This window comes from Equus caballus, chromosome 27 (assembly GCF_041296265.1).
Source record: "Equus caballus isolate H_3958 breed thoroughbred chromosome 27, TB-T2T, whole genome shotgun sequence".
Lineage (NCBI taxonomy): Eukaryota > Metazoa > Chordata > Mammalia > Perissodactyla > Equidae > Equus > Equus caballus.
This window is the reverse complement of record NC_091710.1, coordinates 24,524,772-24,537,532: the sequence shown is the minus strand read 5'-3', so window position 1 is coordinate 24,537,532 and position 12,761 is coordinate 24,524,772. Positions and strand designations below refer to the sequence as shown.

The following is a 12,761-nucleotide window of genomic DNA, read 5'->3' as shown; positions in this document are numbered from 1 at the left end:
AGAGGGTGGGGCGGATGGTGAATGGGCGGGGCTGACTAATACGCAGTGTTAGCGGCCAGATAGCAACCCATTCTCCGGCCGGGGACTGCATTTTTCCTGACGTCAGCGCAGCGAGCCCAATGTCAGGCGCGAGCTCGGACTGGAGCCGAGTTGCGTCAGTGCCGAGCGCGTGTTCGCCCGCGGGCGCGCGCACCCGGCCAGCGCTGGGGCCCCGGCAGGGTTGGGAAATGATGGAGCCGGCGGAGGCACAGGCGACCGATTGCTGAGTGGAACCTGCGGAATCGGCCGAGATGGGGTCGGGCGCGGGCTCGCCCTTCGGGACCCTCCGCTTCCAGTGGCTGCTGTTGTTTGGCTTGGTGGGCCCAGTCCTCGGTGGGGCTCGGCCAGGTGGGTGTCCGCCCCCAGGGACCTTTGGGATTTCTGTTTCCTACTGCTGGGACGCTCGGAGTTACCCTGGGGTGCCTGGTAGTGGAGGGGCCTGGCCAGGGGACTGGACCCGGGGTCGGGAGGCGGAGCCGCTCCAGCTGCGTGTGGACAGCGCTCGGACCCGAGGTTCGGGGTCAGACGCCCCAACCCCACTTGGCACTGCTCTCCAGTCTGTTTCCTCTTCGTGCGTCTCCTGCTCGGCAGAGCCTCTCGCGCTGCGCCCCACCCCCATCTCGCGCAAAGCAGGTCCCCCAGACTCTCCCGGGACTACTCTGGGTTCGACTGTGACCCTCGGAGTCGGCTGCGAGCCCTGGAGGGTGGGTGAGCGCCGAGGGTGTGTTCACGTTTAAACTGCTTGGAGAAATGAGCTCGGTCTAGCTTGTAGAGTTAATGTCACTTGGGAAGAGACCAAGAGATGGAACTTTTGCTTCAGATTATCATGATTTGACATTTGGACATTCATTTTAGTAGGTCCACAGAACTCAATTTCGTGATGGAATAAAGGGGGAGGGGATTGCTCATTTTTCTTGGGCCGTTTTGTTGTAGTAGTAAGAACACTTCTTTTTTGGAAACGAAGTGCTACATTTCTATAGCCAGTCTTTTATCTACGTTTTTACTGGATTCGTAATGTCTTAAATCCGGGCATATAATCCCTGATCTGCTTCACTGACAGGATTATCGTAGGAATTAAATGTGTGAAACCGCTTTTGAATTATGAAACTTCTCTTGATTATGTAAGGTATTTATATCGGAGATGCCCAAACATAGTGGAAACAAATCGCCAACACTCTAGTTTCTGTCTGGAAACAACTTCTTGATTTATTTTGGCCCTTGTATTAAATTATTGTTTGCATGGCTATATTTTCTTTATCAGCCGTGGAGTCAGATGGAGAATGGGGAGTTTTGCTAAATCGTTGCCTTGAGAGTTGTTCCGAGGTGATGATGGAAAGTCAGGACCGCTGACCTTCAGAAAACTAATTAAATTTTTTTCTTATCCCCAGTTTATTCTTTTTCAATTCAGACAATTTGCCCCATTGCAGGAATTTTGAAGCTCTAAATACTGACACTTTATTGAATAGGAAGCTACCACATCTTTTCTGGTTGAGACTGTTTTTGCTGTGGTGTTCTGGGTGGTTAACATTTACCAATATTTAAGGTGAAGTAGATTATACGTCTGGGGTTTTAGTAATCCATGATTCTGTGTGTCTGCAAATACAAATCATGTATATTTTTATTGTTACTATAAGCATACTGTATTTTTAATGTTAATGTATGTATTGATTATTACATATCTGTATGTGGAATATCTTTATGGTTTTTAACTGTGGCTTTATCAGTTTATGGCCAGTCCCTCACTTAAGCATGTGAATGCTTTCAAAAGTTTGTTTATCGAGCCCCTGTAACGCCACGCTCCATGCTTGTGGAGGGGGAAAGGGTGACCAAATGTGCTAAGTCTATCTGAGGGATGTTGGGGAAGGTTTTATTGAGAAAGTGATATTTGAACTGGTCTGTATTGGTGAATGTCCAAGTAAATGGATAGGAATGCATTCTAAGGAGAGGAAAGAGTTTTTGCTGATAGTGGTAGAGGGGGGAAGCCACATGACTTGTTAGGAAATGATGAGCATGTCTCCAGGCAGTCTGCGTTAAAGGGAAGCAGGGAAAAACTAAGGTACCAGTTGGGGAGAGCCTTCTATGCAGTGCTGAGAGGTTTGGACTTTACCCTGTAGGAAGTTCTTTGGGCAAGGAGGTTTTTAGGTAGGATTGTGACAAACAGATTTGGGATTAGGATAACTGGCTACACAGTGGAGGGCAGAAGATAGGAGGGAGAGACTGGAGGCTGAGAGAGACCAGTTAAGAGGCTTTTGAAATAGTGTGCAGTGAGTCAACCCATGTTCCCTAGGGGAATGTTCTTCCAAAATCAGCTGACTCAATTTTTGCAATCCAGGATGTTTAAAACATTCTCTGAAACATTTCCCGTTAATGAAAGAGGAATTTGAGGTCTCTAAGTGCCACCCACACATCAGTTACACTAGGAGTTAAGCAGGTTTTGGTAGGATTTTTACTGCCATTTATAACAATGTGTCAGTGAGGAAATGCAGTATAAATTCCAAACAGCTGACACTAACATTAAACTTTTTTTTCCTAAACTGTTGCTGACAAAAGTAACTATGTATCATTGTGAAAAATAACAGGGGGAATCAGGTGTGAAGCCTCTTCTGATTTTCTCTATTAAGGTAGTAATCATGATTCATAGACGTAGAATTTTTTTTTTTAAAGACTACCATTCTAAAGAAAATGAGTTTTTAAGCTTACTCATGGTGAATCACTATAAAGTGAACTATGTAGTAAGAACTTAGGTCAATGCTAATTTTAAGTGCCAGCAAATTGTTTGGATTTGATATGATTCTGATTGTGCTGTAGAGGAGAATGTAATCTTTAAATTTAAAGATAGTCTGGTTTTCACATTTTGAAGAAAAAAATAGGAACACGTAATTAAAATTTGTACAAAACAAGTGACTGAGTTTTAAGACAGTTTTCAAAAAGCACTTTAAATTTTACCTTACCCAAGTTGAGATTATATTTGTTTTTTTGTGAAAAATCCTTGTTTACTATAGAATCCTCCAAAAGATGCAAGCTCTAAGTAACTGGAAGCGTTTTCTTGGAATAGCCACAAGCTCAGATATGTGGCATAGGTAGCCTCATGATATTTCTTTTTTCCTTTTGATACCTAGTATATTTCAGTCTTGGAGTTATGCCATCTTTAGAGTCAGGGCTGTGGGACTGCCTCAGAAGTAAATCTGGTCCTCTTGGGATCTCAGTAACTAAGCTTCACTACCTTTGAATGAGTCCAACATAGACTGAACTAAAGTCAAATTGCACTTTGAATTGTATAATCTTGTTTGTATACTGAGAAATTATTGGGGGCCGGCCCCGTGGCCCAGTGGTTAAGTTCGTGCGCTCCACTTTGTCAGCCCGGGGTTTTACTGGTTCGGATCCTGGGCCTGGACATGGCACTGCTCATCAGGCCACGCTGAGACGGCGTCCCACATGCCACAACTAGAAGGGCCCACAACTAAAATACACAACTAGGTAGTGGTACTGCGGGTATTTGGGGAGAAAAAGCAGAAGAAAAAAAAGAAGATTGGCAACAGTTGTTAGCTCAGGTGCCAATCTTTAAAAAAAAAGAAATTATTGTAGTTTGTTTTTCATTTTGTGACTGTTACTTTAGTCAAATCATTTCTCCAAAGTGATTGTGTGTAGGATACCGCTTGAATCACGTCTTTTAAGAATGATTTAGGGAACCTGAGAACTTCACTTAATTTGGTCAGTTTTAAAATATGCAGTTGTTTTTGTATTTCTGTATGTTTACCTTAACATAAGAATTGGAGTATTTCAGCTTATAGTACGTAAAAATGATGCCACTGATGCCGGCTCAGCACAAGGTTGACAGAAGGGAAGCCACATTGTAGAAAAGAAACCGTGTTGTAACTTTGAATGACTTCTGACTAACTCACCTGACGGGATCTGCACCCTCCAGCAGATCCACTTGCTCTGGAGATTTTGTGATCCTTGCTTGTGCACATACCTCCCAGCGGTGATATGATGATAACTTCATTCTTTTGAGTTCCTTAGGAATGTGATGACTTCCCGAACAGAGAGTCTGTGCTGATAGCCATCATCAATGACAACTGAAAGATCTGGTGTGGTGACTCCTGGGTCAACATTTCTAACCCCCTCCCTTGTAACCCACTGGCTTATATAACTGCCTCAAGATTCTGTGCCCCTCTTAAGATGGTTCTTTTGGACATTTGTTGGCCGTCTTCCCTCTTGCTAGCAAGCTGTAATAAAGTATCCCTTCTCTGCCACCATCTTGCCTCTTGACGATTGGCTTTTGTCTTGTGGCAAGCAGATCGTGCCCTTTGTGCGGTAACACCACCACCAAACATTTGTTACGCTGTAGGACGAAACCCATTCCCAGAGATGGGAAATGCCTCTTTCTCTTTGACAAATTTTTCTTTTAATGAGATTTTTCATGTTTTAACTCATTTTAGGAGGATTTTTTTCTCCCCTTCCCTTTGGTAGCTCCTTAGACCCTTTTTGCAAGTGGACCCCTGGAGACCATGCTCCAGATTAGCTTCATTGACACATTAGAATCCTGTTGTGCATAGAAGCTCCAATTCCGGCTGCTTGAAAGGAGTGGTAAGCAGTCTGTGGCATAGCAATACAATGAAATACAGTGTTGCCCTTAAAATGACAATTGTGTGGACCATGTAGATTTGTGGAAGTAGATATAAAAGATGCTAATCATAAAAAATAAAGCTTACTTTAGGTTGTACATGATAATTACAATGATGAGATCTATGTATGTATAGGCATAAGGATCTGAAGAGGTCTTTTACTCAAAACGTTTATTTAAATACTTACTGTACCAGTACGGGAAACACATGGTGAGTAAAATGCTGTCGATGCAAATGATCCGTAATTAATATATAAATCAAAATTTGGGTGAGTTTATTATATGAGCCAGTTTTGAGGACTGTAGCCCGGGAGAAAACAACCTTCTGCAAGGAAGGAAGCACTCCAAAGAAGTGGGGTGTACAGAGTGGTTGTATACTGTCTTAGAACAAGGAACATACATCAAACATGACAGGAATGTCCCTTTTATTACAATCGCGAGATGCTTTGCCAGCATAATAGGTCAGCGGTCACAGCGTGAGCACAGCAGGTTGGTGGTCAGGAGGTCAGTGGTCGTGAGATAAGCACAGTGTGCCAGTAAGTAATCCTTAGTTTCTGGGAAGAAACGCTTATCTGTTAAAAAATGCTGGTATGTGTGGGCAGGCAACATCCCTATCTTTAAGGGCATCGTTGTCAGCTTTGGGACATTGTAAACGTTTAAAGTAGATGTAAATGCATGCTTGACAGACCGTGTCAGGCCTTCCTGGAAAAGAAAGGTGAGGTTGAATTAGTTTTAAACCAGTGGCTTCCTCATATGTCACAATATATGTTAACTTTTCTAATTGCTTTTCATTTATTCATCAATACTATTCTTTGTCTCAATAAACTTAAATTCCTTGCTTGAGGAACGCAAATTCTCTAGGGCTTTAATCTTGTAAAGGGTTGTTTTTTTTCCCAAAGGCCCTCTTAAAAACAAACAGCAAACCCATTTCTTTTTAAATGTAAAGATGGGTAAATGTAATTAAAAAAAAAAAGAATCACACTCAAAAAATGCAAGAATGTAGGACATAGTAGTGGAAATTATAATTATGTTTGAAGATAGTTATTAATTCATGATATATATTTATTTGGGAGTGACCTTGTAAATGGAATGGAAGTATGTGGCTCAAAATAACTGCTTTATGGATCTAATTACAACAGTTTCTCTTTAAGAAATCCTTCAGACAACAGAATTATCTTATTCATCCTGTATGTGGAACCCAGGTTTATTTTCTATAGTGAAAGTACTTAAAGGTGGCTATTTGTATGATAGGCAGGAAGGAAAGCAGAAAAGCCTGTGGTTGAGTTCACGTTTGTTTGCTTTGCAATTAGGTGGAATTCTTATAAGTTATTTCCGTCTACTACAGTTACTATTAAAAAGCATATAATTAGACTTCCTCAAAAACACAGTATTTAAAAAGATCCAAGAATTTAGAGGAAGAAAGAAGTGCAACTAACATCTTTTTCTCTCTTTTCTTAGTTTAAGACACTTTTAAGTTTCAAGTTTCAACTCTTATTTTTATCTCCAGCCCATGTTTTCTAGCAGTGTGACTTTTGATGGTGTGCTTATTCTGTCAAATTCTAATATAACACTTTGTATTCTCCGTAGCGTTGATTGTATTAAGATTTTTATTTTCATTGTGAACTGTATGTTTATGCCATTGGTTTTCAACCGGGAGAATCTGGGGAGTGTTGTTAGCTGTCAGGCTGGTGGTGCTTCTAGAGTCTAGAGTAGAGGCCAGGGATGCTTCTGAGCATCCTGCATTGCACAGGGCAGCCCCCACTACAAAGAGTTTTCTGGCCCCAAATGTCAATAGTGCTGAGGTTGAGGCTTTATACAAAAAAAATTAATGCATTTTCTTCATAGTAACGTGGGAAACGTGTTATTCTGGTTCCCATGAGAAGGTGCTATTTGGAATTAAAGAAAAGGGAATTTGGGAAAAATCTACGCAAGGTGTGAACAGGAAAAAAAAAAGAAACCAGAACTAGAGATAAGAAAGGAATTTTGAAAAAATGTAGGAGGGAGGATTTTCATACAACTAATGTATATTATTTTTGAATGATATAACCCAAATATGTGCGTTTCTTACGACGTTTTGAAACTCCTTATGACACTCAGAAAGTGGACCCTTGGATTTTAAAACCAAGAAGTCAATATTTGAATAACAGCTCTTACATGCAAAAGTTATTTCGGGGCCTATAATTTTGAAAGCTTTGAAAAAATGAATTGTGCTTTAAAATGGGAGAGAAGGAGGGGCTGGCCCCGTGGCCGAGTGGTTAAGTTCGCGCGCTCCGCTGCAGGCGGCCCAGTGTTTCGTTGGTTCGAATCCTGGGCGCGGACATGGCACTGCTCGTCAGACCACGCTGAGGCAGCGTCCCACATGCCACAACTAGAAGGACCCACAACAAAGAATATACAACTACGTACCGGGGGGCATTGGGGAGAAAAAGGAAAAAAAAATAAAATCTTTAAAAAAAAAAAAAAAATGGGAGAGAAGGAAAGAATGTTGCATGTTGTATTCTTATTTTGGACTTTTATTCTTTGCTGGCAAAGTCGATAAAAGATCCATAGTGTCAGGGAATAGTTCCACTGTCCTGAAGCTTGTTGTGGGACCTTATAAAGTCACCTAACCTGTTTCAAAATGAGACCTCTTTAAATATTTGCCAGTCCATTTGTAGTTCTCTTTTCTGAGTCATTTCTTTTTCTCTGGGATATTTGCTTTTGAGTTGTGATGAAAAAATTTTAGTGTAGTTGCATATTGTTCAGCTTCTGGTGTAACAATTGTCTGTGTCTATTAGCGTATATATCCTTGCCTGTAATGATTTACTTAAAAAAAATCTTATTACTTTGAAATAATTATAGGGTCACAGGAAGTTGAAAATAAATATACAGGATGATTTACTTTTTATTACAGAGAGCTTCTAATCTATTCCCCACTGAAAGCATTTTATTCCTGCCACCTATTCCTGCACCACATCACTTCTAGAGTGACTGTCCTGGTCCCTCTATGATCCAAATGAACTTATTAAGGATAATATTGAAACTTGTGTTTTTAGAAATTTGAGAAAACTGAAGGTCATCAAAAGGGTTATTCTGTGTAAGGAAATAGTCCTGTACCTCAGTTAATTTAGATTTAGGGTTGTTCTACCTGGGTTTAAAACCTGCATCTCTTAAGGCCAAGGATTTCTTTTGACATGGTTCCCAATAGACAACTACAAATATCTGAATATTTTATCATAGTATGTCATAAATATGCCTTGGATCAGCCCATGGTTGCTTTTGTGAATACTGGAGTCCATTTCTGGTGTTTTAATGTAATAACTTGAGCCACAGTTAGACAGTTTAATAAGACATATTATAAAGACATAAGGGATTGATAAGTAAAAGTTTGGAAACTGGTAGTAACATGCATAGTCATGCATCACTTAACAATAGGGATATGTTCTGAGAAATGTGTCACTAGATGATTTCGTCATTATGTGAACATTCTAGAGTGCACTTACACAGACCTAGATGGTATAGCCTATGACATACCTAGAATGTATGATATTAATCTTTTTTTTTTCTTTATTGTGGTCATAATAGCTTACAACATAGTGAGATTTCAGTTGTACATTATTGTTTGTCGTATACCATATAAGTATGCCCCTTCACCCCTTGTGCCCACTCTCCACCCCTCTTCCCCCAGTAACTACTAATTTATTCTCTTTGTCCATAAGTTTGTTTATATTCCACATATAAGTGAAATCATATGGTATTTGTCTTTCTCTGTCTGGCTTATTTTGCTTAACATGATGCCCTCAAGCTTCATCCATGTGGTTGCAAATGGGACGATTTTGTCTTTTTTATGACTGAGTAGTATTCCATTGTATACATATACACCACATCTTCTTTATCCAATCATCCATTGATGGGCTGTTAGGTTGCTTCCATGTCTTGGCTCTTGTGAATAATGCTGCAGTGAACATAGGGGTACATAAGTCTCTTTGAGTTGTTGATTTTCAGTTCTTTGGGTAAATAGATGTGATATTTATCTTATGGAACCACCATCATACATGCAGTCTGTCAGTAATTGAAAGATTGTTACGTGGCGCATGACTGTATTGTATTGAACACGATACAATTTTTGTTTTCCTAGGGTCTTGTTCATTACTGTATCCTAGGGCTTGTTACAGTGTTCAGTAAATGAGGCTTTCACTATTTATTGAATAAATGATGTGTGTACACTTCACACAGTATTGTGATTATTTATATACCCGCTGTATTCTCCACTACATTGATAATACCTTAAGTTAAAAAACTTTTTAGCTTTAACTCTGTATCCGTAGCATTTAACAGTGTCTACACTGTATCTTTTAAAATCCCAAACTAGGCAAGGTCATAGACATTTTTATATATATAGTGTTATCTTGGGGGAAGTTAGATGTAAATACTTCATTTTAATCTGTATTTGAGAAATCTGAGGGGCATAAGGCAGTTAATGAGTGAATGAACACATAGGTTGGATTCAAAGGAGGAGAGTGTGGGAGTAGGGAGACCAGGTAAGAAGGTATCCTAATAGTCTAGATGTGAGGTTGATTAAAGCTGATGGAAAGGAAGGAACTGTTGAGAGATGCTAGATAATCAGTACTTTAAATAGTTTATGCTTTTTGTTAGATGTGTTTTAAAATATTTTATTGAGCTCATAATAGTTTATAACATTGTGAAATTTCAGTTGTACATTATTATTTATCAGTCACCATATATATGTGCCCCTTTATCCCTTATGCCCACCCCTCAGCTCCCTTCCCTTCTGGTAACCACTAATCTGTTCTCTTTGTCCATGTGTTTGTTTATATTCCCCATATGAGTGAAATCATGCAGTGTTTGTCTTTCTCTGTCTGGCTGATTTTGCTTAACATAATACCCTCAAGGTCCATCCATGTTAGTGCAGATGGGACAATTTTGTTTGTCTTTATAGCTGAGTAGTATTCCTTTGTGTATATTTACACCACATCTTCTTTATCCATTCATCGGTCACTGGGCACTAGGGTTGCTTACATGTCTTGGCTATTGTGAATAATGCTATTGTGAATAATGAACATAGGGGTGCGTAAGTCTCTTTGAATAGTTGATTTCAAGTGCTTTGAATAGATACCCAGTAGTGGGATAGCTGGATCATATGGTATTTCTATTTTTAATTTTTTGAGAAATCTCCATAGTGGCTGCACCAGTTTGCATTCCTGCGAGCAATGTATGAGAGTTCCCTTTTCTCTATGTCCTCTCCAATGTTTGTTATTTTTCGTCTTGGTGATTATAGCCATTCTAATGGGTGTAAGGTGATATTTCAGTGTAGTTTTGATTTGCGTTTCCCCAATGATTAGCGAAGTTGAACATCTTTTCATGTGCCTGTTGGCCATCTGTATATCCACTTTAGAAAAATGTCTTTTCATATCTTCTGCGCATTTTTTGATTGGGTGGTTTTTTTTTTTTGTCGTTGAGTTGTGTGTGTTCTTTATATATTTTGGAGATTAACCCCTTGTTGGATATATGATTTGCAAATATTTTTTCCCAGTTGGTGGGTTGCTTTTTCATTTTGTTCCTGGTTTCCTTTGCCTTGCAGAAGCTCTTTAGTCTGATGAAGTCCCATTTCTTTATTTTTTCTTTTGTTTCCCTTGCCCAAGTAGACATGGTATTCGAAAAGATGCTGCTAAGACTGATGTCGAAGAGTGTACTGCCTATATTTTCTTCTACGAGTTTTATGATTTCACATCTTACCTTCAAGTCTTTAATCCATTTTGAGTTAATTTTTGTGTATGGCAAAAGATAATGGTTTATTTTCATTCTGTTGCATGTGGCTGTCCAGTTTTCCCAATACCATTTGTTGAAGAGACTGTCTTTTCTCCGTTATATGTTCTTGGCTCCTTTGTCAAAGATAGTGGTCCATAGATGTATGGTTTTATTTCGGGTTTTCAGTTCTGTTCCATTGATCTGTTTGTCTGTTTTTGTACTAGTCCCATGCTGTTTTAATTACTATTGCTTTGTGGTATATTTTGAAGTCAGGGATTGTGATGCCCCTAGCTTTGTTCTTTTTTTCCTCAGAATTGCTTTAGCTATTTGGAGTCTTTGTTGTCCCATATGGATTTTAGGATTCTTTGTTCTATTTCTGTGAAGAATATCATTGGGATTTTGATTTGGATTGCCTTGACTTTGTAGATTGCTTTAGGTAATATGGACATTTTAACTATGTTTATTCTTCCAGGCCATATACATGGAATATCATTGCATTTCTTTATGTCATCATCAATTTCTTTCAATAATGTCTTATAGTTTTCATTATATAGATTTTTCACCTTCTTGGTTAAAGTTATTCCTAGATATTTTATTCGTTTTGTTGTGATTGTAAATGAGATTGTATTCTTGATTTCCCTTTCTGTTAGTTTGTTATTAGAGTATAGAAATGCAACTGATTTTTGCAAGTTGATTTTGTACCTGCAACTTTGCTGTAGTTCCCGATTATTTCTAATAGTTTTCTGGTGGATTCTTTAGGGTTTTCTATATATAGAATCATGTCATCTGTAAACAGTGAGAGTTTCACTTCTTCCTTGCCAATTTGGATACCTTTTATTTTTTTTTCTTGCCTAATTGCTCTGGCCAAAACCTCCAGTACTATGTTGATTAAGAGTGGCAAGAATGGGCACACTTGTCTTGTTCCTGCTCTCAGAGGGAGGGCTTTCAGTTTATCCCCATTGAGTATGATGTTGACTGTGGGTTTGTCATTTACGGCCCTTATTATGTTGACATACTTTCCTTCTATACCCATTTTACTGAGAGTTTTTATCTTAAATGGCTCTTGGATCTTGTCAAATGCTTTCTCTGCATCTATTGAGCTGATCATGTGGTTTTTATTCCCATTTTGTTAATGTGGTGTATCACATTGATTGATTGCAGATGTTGAACTATCCCTGCATCCCTGGTATAAATCCCTCTTGGTCATGGTGTATGATCCTTTTAATGTATGGCTATGTCAGTTTGCCAATATTTTGATGAGGACTTTTGCATCTGTGTTCATCAGTGATGTTGGCCTGTAATTTTCCTTCTTTGTGTTGTCCTTGTCTGGCTTTTGGATCAAGGATGATGTTGGCCTCGTAGAATGCATTAGGAAGTGTTCAGTATTCTTCAATTTTTTGGAGTAGTTTGAGAAGGATGGTATTAACTCTTCATTGAATGTTTGCTAGAATTCTCCTGAGAAGCCATCTGGTCCTGGGCTTTTAGTTTTTGAGAAGTTTGTGATTGTTCTTTCAATCTCTTTACTTGTGATCGCTCTATTCAGATTTTCTATTTCTTCTTGATTCAGTTTTGGGAGGTTGTGTGAATCTAAGAATTTATCCATTTCTTCTAGATTGTGCAATTTGTTGTCATATAGTTTTTCATAGTATGCTCTTATAACCCTTTTATTTCTGTAATGTCTGTTGTAATTTCTCCTCTTTCATTTCTAATTTCATTTATTTGAGCCTTCTCTCTTTTGTTCTTAGTGAGTCTGGCTAAAGGTTTTTCAATTTTGTTTATCTTAAAGAACCAGCTCTTAGTTTCTTTGATACTTTCTGCTGTTCTTTTTGTTTCTATTTCCTTTATTTCTGCCCTAATTTTAATTATTTCCCTCCTTCTGCTGACTTTGGGCTTTGTTTGTTCTTCTTTTTCTGGTTGTGTTAGGTGTATTTTAAGAATACTTATTTGAGATTTTTCTTGTTGGTTAAGGTGGGCCTGTATTGCTATGAATTTCCTTCTTAGGACCGCTTTTGCTGCACCCCATACAAGTTGATATGGTGTATATTCATTTTATTTGTCTCCAGATATTTTTTGATTTCTCCTTTAATTTCTTCATTGATCCGTTGGTTGTTCAGTTGCATGTTGTGTAGTTATATTAATCCACATATTTGTCACTTTCCCAGCTTTTTTCTTGTAGTTGATTTCTAATTTCATAGCATTATGGCCAGAACAGATGCTTGATATAATTTCAATCTTCTTAAATTTGTTGAAGGTTCCTTTATTTCCCACCATATGGTCTATGTTTACAGTGTCCCATGTGCACTTGAGAAGAAAGTATATTCTGCTGATTTTAGATGGAGTGTTGTATATT

General features: G+C 38.8%; 1 protein-coding gene across 2 annotated transcripts in view; it reads left to right on the top strand.

The window, feature by feature from the left end:
- Positions 1 to 130: 130 nt before the first annotated feature.
- Positions 131 to 12,761, top strand: part of ADAM9 (ADAM metallopeptidase domain 9) — a 176,829-nt gene continuing 164,198 nt past the window's right edge. For both annotated transcript variants that reach the window (XR_011433256.1, XM_001491500.6), the window contains exon 1: positions 131 to 387. Coding sequence is in view for 1 of the 2 variants with exons in the window: in XM_001491500.6 (XP_001491550.3) it covers positions 291 to 387 (97 nt within the window). In the remaining variant the exon portion in view is untranslated. The remainder of the gene's footprint in view (positions 388 to 12,761) is intronic.